Below are 12,108 nucleotides of genomic sequence, written 5' to 3' on the forward strand. Positions count from 1 at the left end.
TCAGCATGTGAGCTTGGTACTTGCTCTTGAGTTCCTATGAGGGATACAAGGGTGTCCTTTGATGTTAATTGACCACTGCTCTGACAAGTGCAATGGTCAGACATGGACAAGTACATAGTCAGACAGCAGAAGAAGCAGCGATCAGTGGTCCCTGGCTGGAAGAAATGTGATGGTAATGTAAGAAAATATTGAAAGTGATGATAGATACAGGATCGTGTGAAAAACTTAAATATGGCTTTCTCCTTTTTCTGACTTCCTTTTCCATTTTTTTTTTTCCCCTTTCAGATCTATTTTGACTGGGTTGTTCCCTACATCATCAGGTACTATCTTTGTGTATGGCAAAGACATCAGGACTGACCAGGAAGTTATCAGGAAGAATATGGGGGTGTGTATGCAGCACAACGTGCTGTTTAACTACCTCACCACAAAAGAACACCTGCTGCTCTACGGGTACATCAAAGTCCCTCACTGGAGTAAAGAGAAGCTCTATGAAGAAGTGAAGAGGTATAAAAATAGGCTGTCAGAATTATTGTGTGGTAGTGCTATCCCCACTGCAAAGCTCAAGTGAATGTTGGAGAAGTGCTGCCGATCCAGCACAGAGTTCAAATAATGCCTTGGTCTGCCTACAGGAATATATAGATATCTGTGGCTGTAAGAAAACAATGCCCCTTCTCCAGGGGGTTTACAGGCTTCTGTGGCTATTCTTTGGAGATGCATTTATAGGCTTCAGGGTCTAGTCCTTGCTGCTTTACAATTTGCCCCAGAAAGAGGTTTAATCAACCAGTCAGAAAGATGATGTCGATTTTATTGGTTTTGTGAAGAAGTGAAGCAGCAGAAACATCTCAGGGAGTTTGGATCTTGGTGTTCTCAGATGATGAGGTTGAGCCTTTAACCTTGATTTGTCAGATGAAAACTTTGAAAGCATCCTAAAAAAAAATACGTTTTAGATAAAAGTCCCAGCAACTGAGCTTACAGGGTGAATCATCTCCCTGCACTGTGACCATTCAGGAGAACACTCCATACTTGAGCAGTTTTTCATTTGCAGTTATGGGAGGGGTTTGGGTATTTTCACATTCCCTGCTTTTAAAAGATGCCTGAAGGACAACCTTTGGGGGGTGATTTTTCTTTGTTTCAAAGGACTTTGAAGGAGACTGGCCTGTACAGCCATCGCCACAAGCTAGCTGGCTCCCTGTCTGGGGGGATGAAGAGGAAGTTGTCTATAGCTATTGCTCTCCTGGGTGGATCAAGGGTGGTGATACTAGATGAACCGACCACAGGAGTGGATCCATGCTCTCGGAGAAGTATTTGGGAAATTATCTCCAAGAATAAAAAAGGTACCATCATGAGACAAGATGCTGCCCAGGGGCAAAGGTGATTCGTGTCACTTTTGCATATATGATATCAGTGGCTTTAAACTGTGGAGTTTGAGACCACAGAGAACAAATTCTGGGAGACTGGGATTTTGCAGACTTTCTGAGTGCATCCTGCTTGGTTTCTGTAAATTCAGAATGTCATATGAAAAGTAACTTTACTATAATACACAGTGTACAATACAGTAACTTCCAGCTTCTCTCTAATGTTGCCTTCCATCCAGTTTCACTACTAATTACAAAAGAGCCCAGTCAATTTCTGCCTAATACTCCCTATCCCCTCAATCAGTCTGATGTAATCACATGTGTTTGTGGTGGCTGACATCAGCTTTGTGTTTTCCAGGCAGAACCATCGTTCTCTCAACACATCACTTAGATGAAGCAGAAGTTCTGAGTGACCGAATTGCCTTCCTGGAGCGTGGAGGGCTCAGATGTTGTGGTTCACCATTCTACCTCAAGGAAATGTTTGGTGATGGATATCACCTGACACTCACAAAAAAGAAGGTTTGTTTATGAGCTGGTCCTAAGTTTTTAGTGTCTTGGGTGGGAAACAATCACTTGTATGACAAGAAAGAAGGAAACATGTCATAGTGTCTCACAGAATTGAAACATGCTGCAAAAGGTTCATCTCCGTGTTAGATGTCTGCAGTGGAATGGTTGTTCCAGTATAATTTCCCTTTTGTGGAATAACTTCTTTATGTAATTGTTTTATGCCTGGGTAAAAGTGGAATGTCTGAAGCCCTTTGTTTTGGCCACACAGATTCAAAAATACACTGTACTGTATCCTTGGGCTGCCAGTAAGATCATTTTCTATATGCTTCAAACACTGGTACTTGGGTTACAGTGCACTCTACTCCAGCTCGCTCTGTTTGTCCCTTGCTAGAATTTGCACACTTCCCTTCAGAAAAACAGCCTATATGGAGAGTTCCCCAAAACACAGCAATGTGCAGCCCCTCTACACAAAGCCTTGCAGTTCTGATAGGTAAGGCAGAGGTCTGAACTTGAGTCTCCTGTATTACACATGCACAATGCAGTCCTCTTTACCCTCCTTTCCCCACTGGGCCTTAGTTCCCTTTTGTGTTGCATGAGCATGGTCATTGCAGCACACACTGCTAGGGGCAAAGGCAGAGCCGCTCCTGTTTGCAAGCCTACATGGAGCTGAGCTAGGGTTCTCAGAAGCATTGTCTCTGAGGGGAGCCATCAAGGCTTGTTCAGGGATGCAGGCACATATTGACAGGAGCTGAGTGACAGGTCCAAGGACAGTAGGGTACCAAAGAACTATTGAGGATCTGGATGTAAGCATGCTGCTTCTCCAGGAGAGAACATGTGTCCCCACACTTTCCTCAAAGCAGAGGGAGAGTCTCCAGCAGGACCACTGGACCAGCCCCTGTGGCCCTTGGAAAACGGGAATGTCAGTGCTCTGCTTTGTTGAAAAAGAAGTTCCTGAGGGTTAAAAGCAAGGCTGGGTGCAGAGCATGAATTCTGAAGTTCAAAGAAAGAAAGCAGATGGGAAGAGCCCATCTATAGCATCTAGCCTGAGGAAAAATGTTCTGCTTGCAAGGAGGGGAAAATCTGCTCTTGATACAGCATTTATTACAGTGCTGTTGGTAGTCCCAGCACACAGAATAATGTGCAGATACCATAAGAGATAGCCCCCCTTCCAAATTGCTGGCAGTATAGATAGAGAAAATGAAAAAAGATCTGTGTGAAAGCCCCATTTTTCATGGGAAAAGACTGTATTTGTGCTGGCAGCCAAGTTCAGGTATCAGCTTCTTCTCTGCTGTACAACAAATGCTCTAGCTGGTGCAAAGTGGTTGATTCAACCCAATCCTAGTATCCCCATAGACAGAGGGAGCCCAGCAAGGTTTGTTCTGGACCAAGGCAGGCACAGAGCCACACCTCCCTCTTCAAGGGCTAGAAAACCACTTTAATTTACCTTTAATATTTACCTTGAAATGTTGCATACCTGGACTGAGACCACTGTGGATTATGCTCTGGGACAGCATTTGGGCTAAATCCTGCAGTAGGAAGCTTGACCTCACAGCTCTCTCAGTGAACACAGTATTTTCCTTGCTTTTCAGAACATGGTAGAGGAGTGTGACACCACAGCAGTGACCTCCTTGATCCAGTCCCACCTCCCAGAGGCTTATCTCAAGGAAGATATTGGTGGAGAGCTCGTGTATGTGCTTCCCCCCGTCAAGTCCACAGTCTCAGGGGCCTACCAGGCACTTCTCAGAGCTCTTGATACCAGCCTGAGTGATCTTCACCTTGGCTGCTATGGGATTTCAAACACAACAGTAGAAGAGGTATGAGGATCTGCTTGATTTAATGAAATGTTATGGCAATTAACTTCACAGCCCTGTGTAGCTCTGCTTGCTGGGCTAGATGGTGGCATGTTTTGGATGTGAGAGTTGCCAGCAGGGGAAGAAGTGGTTTGGTTGTTCACTGTTACACTTAGAAATATGTGTGTAGATGTATTCACAAATCTATACGTATAATGATGCACAAAGTGTACCACTGTCTCAACTTGCTAACAGTTTTTCGAGCATTTTACCTAGGAAATGAGATACTGGAGTTAAACTAAGGAGAGAGGACAGTGATGTGTTTCTGTTTGAACTAATCTCTTTGTCTCTGTGAATCTGGGTTTGCTACAGATGCAGTCAGTAGGGAGGGAGTTCATCTAAATAATAAACTTCAGCATGGATGCTGTATTGGAGAAATGAATCACCTTAGGCATCTTGGAGTACCACAGGCACCTTTCTGCTCATGGGAAATCTCTGGTCAAATAAACACAAACATTTAGTTGCATCAGAAACAGAGAGTAAATGATAGCAGTGATGACCTTTGTCTTGCAGAAAGGAAGGTGGGACATTGTTACATTTCTTGCTTTTAAGGTGTTTTCTGAAGGCATCAAGAATGAGTTATACAGCATGTGCAGCATGGACAGCAGAACTGTGCAAATTCCCAGCATGGAGGAAGATGGCACTGTCAGAGGCTAGAGGGGAAAATACCCCAGGAAACAGCCCTCCTTGTTTCCTCACTGGTGCCACGCAGGGAGAGCAGTCTGTGTGCTGCTCACTGTGTGAATGTGGAGGGTGCAGAGTTATGTAGGCCTTGAGCTAAAGTGCAGCTTCATTTATGCCTGCTGAGTAGTCATGTAGTAGGTGGTACTAGGACAAGGTAAGTCCAGGGCAGCTGCTAAGTTTTGTTTCCACTGCTGCAGCAGGTGACAAGGAGTTGCACAACAATGATTTTATACTGAAAAAAAGTGAATTTCCCTCACAGAGCACAAAGGGAACAGAAAAAGGAGTGTAATTCACAATTGCTGCACCAACTGCAGCTACAAAGTGGAAGAGTGGATTCTGATTATTATTTTGGTAAATGGAGTCATTTGGACCAATTTTCCTTCATATTTTCTTGCTCCATAGGTGTTTCTCAATCTGACAAAAGAGCTAGTGAAGGACCAGAAAGAAGATGCTGCACTGCCCCAACAGCTGCCTGGAGTCAGTGGTCAGATTGGCAGTGATGAGATGTCGATGAGCACAGATATCTTCACAGAAAGAGATGGTACTAAATTATGTCCGGGTTTTATTCCAGATTCGTTGCAGATGCAAACAATGACAGATGGACTGATTTGAGCTCCCCACATTCTTTCTTTGTTGAAAACCACATAAACCACATTTCCCCCAACCAAGGAATCACAGAACAAATAAATCATTAGAAGTACAGCACTTAACAGTTGTTTAGATCCACTCATTCAGAATAGTCTGAATCACAGAATAAATTACAGAGGGGGTTTGTTTGCATCCACCTTCCTTTAAATTGAGCCAGGTTTTAATCTAATCAAATACAGTGTGTGGGTGAAAGAGCAAACGTATACCTCTGAAAGTAATTGCTGTAATTGATGTGAAGGATTATTTCTACATAACTAGTGGAGTTGGAGAGAAACTCTCTGTAACCCCCCTAGCCTGTTGCAAAAGCAGCACAGCTCTGAGCTGGGTCCACCTTTGCCACTTTTTGCTGTGTCCCAGCCATTGCAGTGTGGTAAAACAGCTCAAAGGGCTAGGCAGTGGGATAAATTCATGATCAGAAGAGAATGAGACCAGTATCTCTAAGGGGTTGAGAGCTGCAGAAGCTTGTACAGCCCCCACATATGAAAATACCTGTCTGAAATGCTTTCTCAGAGCTGGAACATTTTTTGTATATACAAATATACAATTAGGAAGGCATCCAAGGGGCAATGCAGGGGTATTTTTGCACTCACTTCTTAAAGCTGGCCTGCCCTGTATATGTTACTGTAAACAGTAACTCATATGCCTAGAGAAGTATTTTGTGTCACCCCTAATAAGAGCACTGAAAAGGAAATGCTTTGTGTTGTATTGTATAGGTTAATATTTCATTAAGAAATATAGGTTGCACAGGATTAGGCTTCGCTTTTTGTATGCCACAGCCCTTCCATGCAAAAGATCAACTGGTTTATGTGCCTTGCTTTCGTATTTTATAATTAATTCTCTTACTGATTTGTCTAAGGACCTTCTTTCTAAATGATGACAATTTTCAGTTTGCAAATATAGGAGAATAATATGTTTTTCCTGTAAGTTGCAGCTGGGTAGGCAGGATGTAAACAACTCATTGCATCTGGACACCAGTGTTCCTCTTGCAGTATGAACTCAGTATGAAGTCACTACATGTACGCATTTGAAATAAAACAAAAGCAATGATGTTACGTGAACTCGAGCCAAAATCTGAGTCCTGTCCCAAGCCTGACCATTGTGCATGTTCCAACTTAGTAGTTTTGATTTGCTCTCTGTAATGGAGTGCAGGAAGCTGAATGTACTCCCAGGGTATTATAACCATCAACTCCCTGCATTTCACAAATACTGATCCATGACACAAGACTTTCTTCTTTCGTACCCAGATCAGCTCCTGATTAGATCCAAAAGCTTGCAGGGTTTGCCATTGCTGCTTAAGAAGACATCAGCATTGTTCATTAAGAGATTCCACCATACCCGGCGGGATGTCAAAGGCTTCATTGCTCAGGTCATCCTCCCAGTCCTCTTTGTGATGGCTGCAATGGGGCTTGGGACACTGAGAACTAAGGAGACCGAATATCCCGAACTGATGCTTTCCCCTTCTCTGTATGGCACATCCGACCAGGCAGACTTCTTTGGGTGAGTGGTGGTGTTTGTGATCCTTATAAAAAGCAAGTTTCACCATCAGGATTATTTATAAGTGCACCCAGTAGAACAGTTACCCAGATGACATGTAGCTATGGGTCTGCGTAATTACGTTACGCAGGCACATGCAGAAATCCTGTTCCTAAGGGATCTCTGCAGGAGATAGCTTGGCTCAGCAATCAGAAAGCTTTAGAAAAACAACTTATTTGGAATTAACTGTGAAATATGTGAGGAACTTTCTTTGTGTTTCCCACTGGAGTCTTCTGTCCTTGTTACAGCCATACTGTCCCATGGGGATTTCTTAATATATATACTCTTCCCTCAATGTGAAATAGAGGTCTCCATATCAGTTGCCTTCAGTATTACAACTCTGGGATGAAATTGTGTCCACCTTGTGAACTGTCTGCATTGCCTTCCTCTCTGTGGGTACAGAACGTGCTTTCCTGTCCAGACCCCGTAGTCTAAGGCACACAGTCAATTTAAAGGACATTCACTTTTTCAGTGCAATTAAGATGCCACCACTGAATTATTTCATTGTGCTTAAAAATGTCATATCCCAAATGATTTTAATTTGTTTCATTCTGATTTCATGGTGTGAACTGCTATCTTTCACCAGTAGTTCCCAGCTTTAAGTCAGAAACAGAAAACGTAGCTCTAAAGCAGTCATGTCTGCTCTTAGGTGTTCTTTCCCAGAACTGCTCATGCTGTTCTACTCTAGTCCTTCTAGATGGGGGAATGAGCCAGAACTGCACATCTGAGTCCTCTATTCCTCATGTTCTCTGCTTCTGCTGATGGAGCTGGGTCAAAAGCAAGAAGCATCTTCTTGAATGACCAAATCCTAAATAGACATCACAGATGAAAGAGCTGATTGAGACAAGACTGGAGACAGTGACTTAAAATTGCAATAGATGCTCTTCCCCTGGAAACAGAATTTTGATTGTCCAAAAGTTCATCAATATCTTGCTTAAACCTAGAGGCAGCAAATAATTAGAGTAGTTGTGCGGCTCTAAGCAATGAGTAGTCTTTTTAAACTTGTGTGACAGTCCTCATGTACTGCATGTACTTAAGTGATTTGCAGGGCTGGCACCACAAGTAATCATTTATTTAACATCTTAAATCCTTTTTCATTCAGACAGTTTTTCTCTGCTCAGTGCTAGTGGAAGTAGCTTGAACATTTTGCTGTTTTCTTTTATCTTTGTTAAATCTTAGGAATTTTAATGAAACCACAGACGCTTTAGTTGCTTCCATGCTTGCTTTGCCTGGGACGGATAACACATGCATGAATGAAAGCAATTCGTAAGTAGTTCTTGGGTTTCTTGCATTTGAGTTTTGAATCTGCAAGAGAATTGACATAACACTATTAGCCATATGCAGAGAAAAGAAAAAACTATCTCCTGCCTCTCTTCACATTGAATTGCAGACTCTTTCAGCTCATTAGGAGATGCCTAACTGGACTTTTGCAAGCAGGAGCGAGCTTGTGCTGTTCGCAGACTTGAGCTGTCGGGGATGCAAGTCAGTTCTGAGCAGGAAGCTGTGCAGTCACAACTGCTGTGAAGCAGACCTCAGCCCTGCTTAGAGCCTGCATGTCTCCCATGCAGCTTGGAGCGAAGGCTTGCATCTGCCAGCACAGAACTAGGAAAACTATGCTGTGCTTTCAGGCTGAAACTGGGACTTCCAACACTGTCCCAGGACTGCGATGCTGGTGTTCTTTGCTTATGTCAAGAAGTGTTCACCACCACAAGTGAACTCATTACTAGGAGCAGTAAGGAAACAGCTTTGGTGGTGGCAGGATGCCAGAACAAGAGCAAGCTATTCTTGCATCTGGGAAGTAGTCCTTACCTCCCCAGTAATCCCAATTATAACACTGAGCACACCCAGAAAGTTCTCTGTGTAGCTTTTGTAATCTGTGTCTAAAAGCTGTGCCATGAGGGCTGTTTTGCCTGCAGATAAATTTTCAAGGAACTGGTAGTAAAATCCTGGGCAGACTTGCATGCTCATGTGTGCCATGTACCTGCAGGCAAATATTTATATTGAGTGTTTACAATGACTGCCTAGTCAATACAGTCCATTGCAGGACTCTCGTTATTGCACTAACAACATCCCTTATTTCTGCACTGTAAAATAATTTTGGCCTATGCTAACTCCTCACACTGTCTACTGTGGAAATGAGATACTGTCTGGATTCCTTCTGATCAGCTGAACAAATCCAGGCATGGAGAGCAGTAGTGAGGTCTCTCTGTTGAGGGGCACTGAAGGCAGCAGGAGGATGGGTGTTCCCTGAAGCACCCAGAGCTGACAAGAAGGTCTGCTTCTCTGCTGAAGCTACTCAATGCCATCCTTGCTGTCATTAAACATGATAGCAATTAGCATAATTTGCAGACCTGAGCATAGAGAATCTCAGAGGGAAATATGTTCATTTTCAGGCAGTGTTTAAAGGAGGACATGCTTGGCCCATGGATTAGCAGTGGAGACCAGAGAACTGAGTATTCTGCCTGCAACTGCACAGATGGCACCCAGGTAATTTCAATAAACCCAACACTGAGGAGTTTTGGGGGTATACTTGTGAGGCCTTTATAAGTTGGGAGTGGTTTTGTAGGCAGGCATGACACTAAGGAGAACTTGGTGTTCAAATTCCTCCTGTATCTTTTTTGGCCTGTTGATTTTGTACATCGGATAACCAGTGTGTGCACTGGTTTGGGGACAGGACAGGAAAGAGCATCTTCAAGAGATTTGCATGCCAATATAGCTGTCTTGCTCCCCATGGTGGGAAAAGGTTTAATGCTTTTGAATGTTGTATGATTGTCCCATTTAGCAGAGGTGAACATGTATTCAAGGGGAAAATTTCATCTTATACAAGTACTGTCATTATATGAAAGCACAGCTATTACTGCCGTTTGATCTTCAGAATTTAACTTTATGCAAAGTCTAGATCCATCACCTTTTACTCTTTTCCGTATTATAAATAGTGATGATTAATATTGGTGTTATGGTGGTACACACAGAACCAGATATGAGCACTGCTGGGCTTAGTATCTTCACATGCATGTGGGGAAAAGGCAGATTCTGCCCCAAGGATGTTGCACTTTTGCAGTCCAGTTTGAAGCTGAGCTCTCCTCCCTCCAGTGCTCTATTTTCAGGTTTTTTTTCCAGTAAGAAATCAGACTTACAGTGCAGCATGGTGCCATTTGTAAGATAAAGCATGTACTTACCTGAATGTTCCTTGTCATTCCTTAAAATGCATCTATTTTATGTGGTTTTCAGGACATACACTTACTTTCACATCATTAAAAGTATTGGCACCATTAGTCCAGGAAGTCAGGATAATGTTCAAAGCTGATTCTCACCTCTAGCAGGCTGTGCCTGTGCAGGAGTCCCTCAGCATGAAGGAAGCTATTTTTTTGTGTTCTGATGCAAAGTTATGAACAGAAACACAATGGGGAAGGCCAGGGTTTTTGTTATGGATGAGCTGAAAGAAGCAGCCAGAATGCTGTCTGGTAGGACACTTCAACCTTAGGAAGCAGTTGATGTGGCTGACCCTCAGCTTATTAAATTATATATTCAGGGCTAATCAAAGCTTCTCTGAAGCTTGGGAAAACATTCCCAATGCCTGGCGGTAAAGCAAAAATGTGGAATGTAACTGCTGTGAAATGCAAGACGAGAGTTTGAGGCCACCACAGTTTCCTGCTCTGTGAGTTGTTTTGCCCTCTGCAGTTATCTGTGCAGTCACTGATGCTCTGCTAAGTAAGATCAGCCTTAATTCAGCAAAATCTTCCTACATAGCATGAAGCACATCTCAAGGTTTCTCTGATGTCAGTAGAACTGAAGCGTAGACTTAAGGAAAGGTTATTTTTAAGCACTGCACTAAATATGTTCAGGACAGCGCGCAGGGTTGTATGCTGTGTGTCTTTACACGCTGATTTGTGACTCATCAGCTTCTGTAAGAATCAGTTGCAGTGTTGTCATTGCCTGCTCTCAATGTTGTCATGGTGTACTAGTTTTCAGTTAAAACAGATATTAATTGTTGTGTTCGTTTGTCTCCACTCAGACATGTCCACAAACAAACTACACTCCCCCTCACAGAAGGACCTTCTCCACACGGACACTTTATAACCTCACAGGACACAATGTGGAGACCTACATTTTGGCAACCACCAAAGACTTCCTACAGAAACGGTACAGCATAGATCTCTGAACTGCACTGGGAGCAGCCTCATTTGTATCATATCCACTGTGCTTGAAGAGGTGACAGTGCAGTAGGGGTTTAGAAGGGCCTCTCTACAGATGGTTTCTGTGAATCTGGTGAAAGGAGGTAAAATGTCCTGCAATCGTGGAGTTAAAAAGGTTCAAGCAAGTGGTCTGCTCGATCACAGAAGAGATAGCCTAGAGATAATGTGTCAATCACCTGGTATGTTGATGGCTGAATCTGCAGACAAGGCTTTGTCTGACTCAGAAATGCTTAAAAAGGAAAATCTGACACAGCCTGTCATGAAGTAAACCCTGGGGAGAGACATTCCTCTAAGTTTGATTCTCTGAAGAGTCCCAGTGTGTGTTTCACTTAAACAAGTGCATCCGTTCCAGTGAAATTAGAGGCTGAATATTTTCTTGCACCATGGGGCTGTGGGAGCTATTAGTGTGTCTGGACTCTGCAACACAGCTGCACAGCATGTCTTGGGGCAAAAATAGCCTGTTGTTAAGGTTGTCAAGGAATATGTTCATCTGCCATTGATGTAAACTGAGCTGCTTGTCTTCTGGCAGCTGTCATCTTATTCCAATGAGGTAGGGTTAAGAGGCCACACAGCTCCAAAATGTTTCTCAAATGGAGGCTTTCAGCATAATTTTGTGATAGTGCTGTTGAGTTTCTCTTTCCCTTTTCCCCCCTCCCAAAAAAAGGGCTGTTGCAGCAGTGTTGGCTTGGCCACACACTACATACTGGGTTAAGTTCTTTTCAGTTAAGCTTGAATTAACTGGGGTGACAGCGGCATGCTAGCATGCACCAACCAAAGGGATTAAAGCTTTTGAATGAGGGTAGCAACGCATTTCCTTCTGGTTTTCACTCAGGTATGGTGGCTGGAGCTTCGGACTGCCTTTGACAACGGATCTCCAGTTTGATATCAGGCCAGTGCCTCCCAACAGAACACTGACTAAGGTAACTAACTTCTATCTGCTCATCCTAGCTTGGGATGTGTGAGACCCAGGAGAAGTGATGTCAGGTTAAGGGATGTTTCAGAAGATAGAGCTCATAAGCAGGTGTTTTCACCTCTGCAATATCTTACAGCTTCATCTTAGATCTGAAAGCTATAGCTTATATATTTGCTTATCACATGTCAGATTTAATACCTGGAAATCTTGATAGCGTTGGAAGCAGGGCAGACTCCAGTCCTTGCTCTGCTAGGGCAAGCAGAATGAGATCGCTGAGCATGCAGGACCTGGGGATATCCAAAGGTGGATGCTGTCAGCTATGTTTAAGCCGCTAACCTTAATAGCCTTAATGGCTCTGTCCTTTGGCAGGTAATTTACACCTCCAACCTGGGTGTGCCTGAAGTGGGTGACAGTAAATCCCC

General features: G+C 43.4%; 1 protein-coding gene across 1 annotated transcript in view; it reads left to right on the forward strand.

Moving 5' to 3' along the window:
- Positions 1-12,108, forward strand: part of ABCA12 (ATP binding cassette subfamily A member 12) — a 90,151-nt gene that overhangs the window by 58,415 nt on the left and 19,628 nt on the right. The window contains exons 30-39 of the mRNA XM_061454449.1: positions 286-504; positions 1,138-1,334; positions 1,714-1,874; positions 3,452-3,676; positions 4,799-4,937; positions 6,289-6,541; positions 7,757-7,843; positions 8,971-9,064; positions 10,593-10,720; positions 11,606-11,693. Coding sequence (XP_061310433.1) covers positions 286-504; positions 1,138-1,334; positions 1,714-1,874; positions 3,452-3,676; positions 4,799-4,937; positions 6,289-6,541; positions 7,757-7,843; positions 8,971-9,064; positions 10,593-10,720; positions 11,606-11,693 — 1,591 coding nt within the window. The remainder of the gene's footprint in view (positions 1-285; positions 505-1,137; positions 1,335-1,713; positions 1,875-3,451; positions 3,677-4,798; positions 4,938-6,288; positions 6,542-7,756; positions 7,844-8,970; positions 9,065-10,592; positions 10,721-11,605; positions 11,694-12,108) is intronic.

The sequence above is a fragment of the Pezoporus flaviventris genome, unplaced genomic scaffold (assembly GCF_033815535.1).
Source record: "Pezoporus flaviventris isolate CSIRO_AGI_PZ_B2104156 unplaced genomic scaffold, CSIRO_AGI_Pfla_v1 ptg000001l, whole genome shotgun sequence".
NCBI classification, from domain to species: domain Eukaryota; kingdom Metazoa; phylum Chordata; class Aves; order Psittaciformes; family Psittacidae; genus Pezoporus; species Pezoporus flaviventris.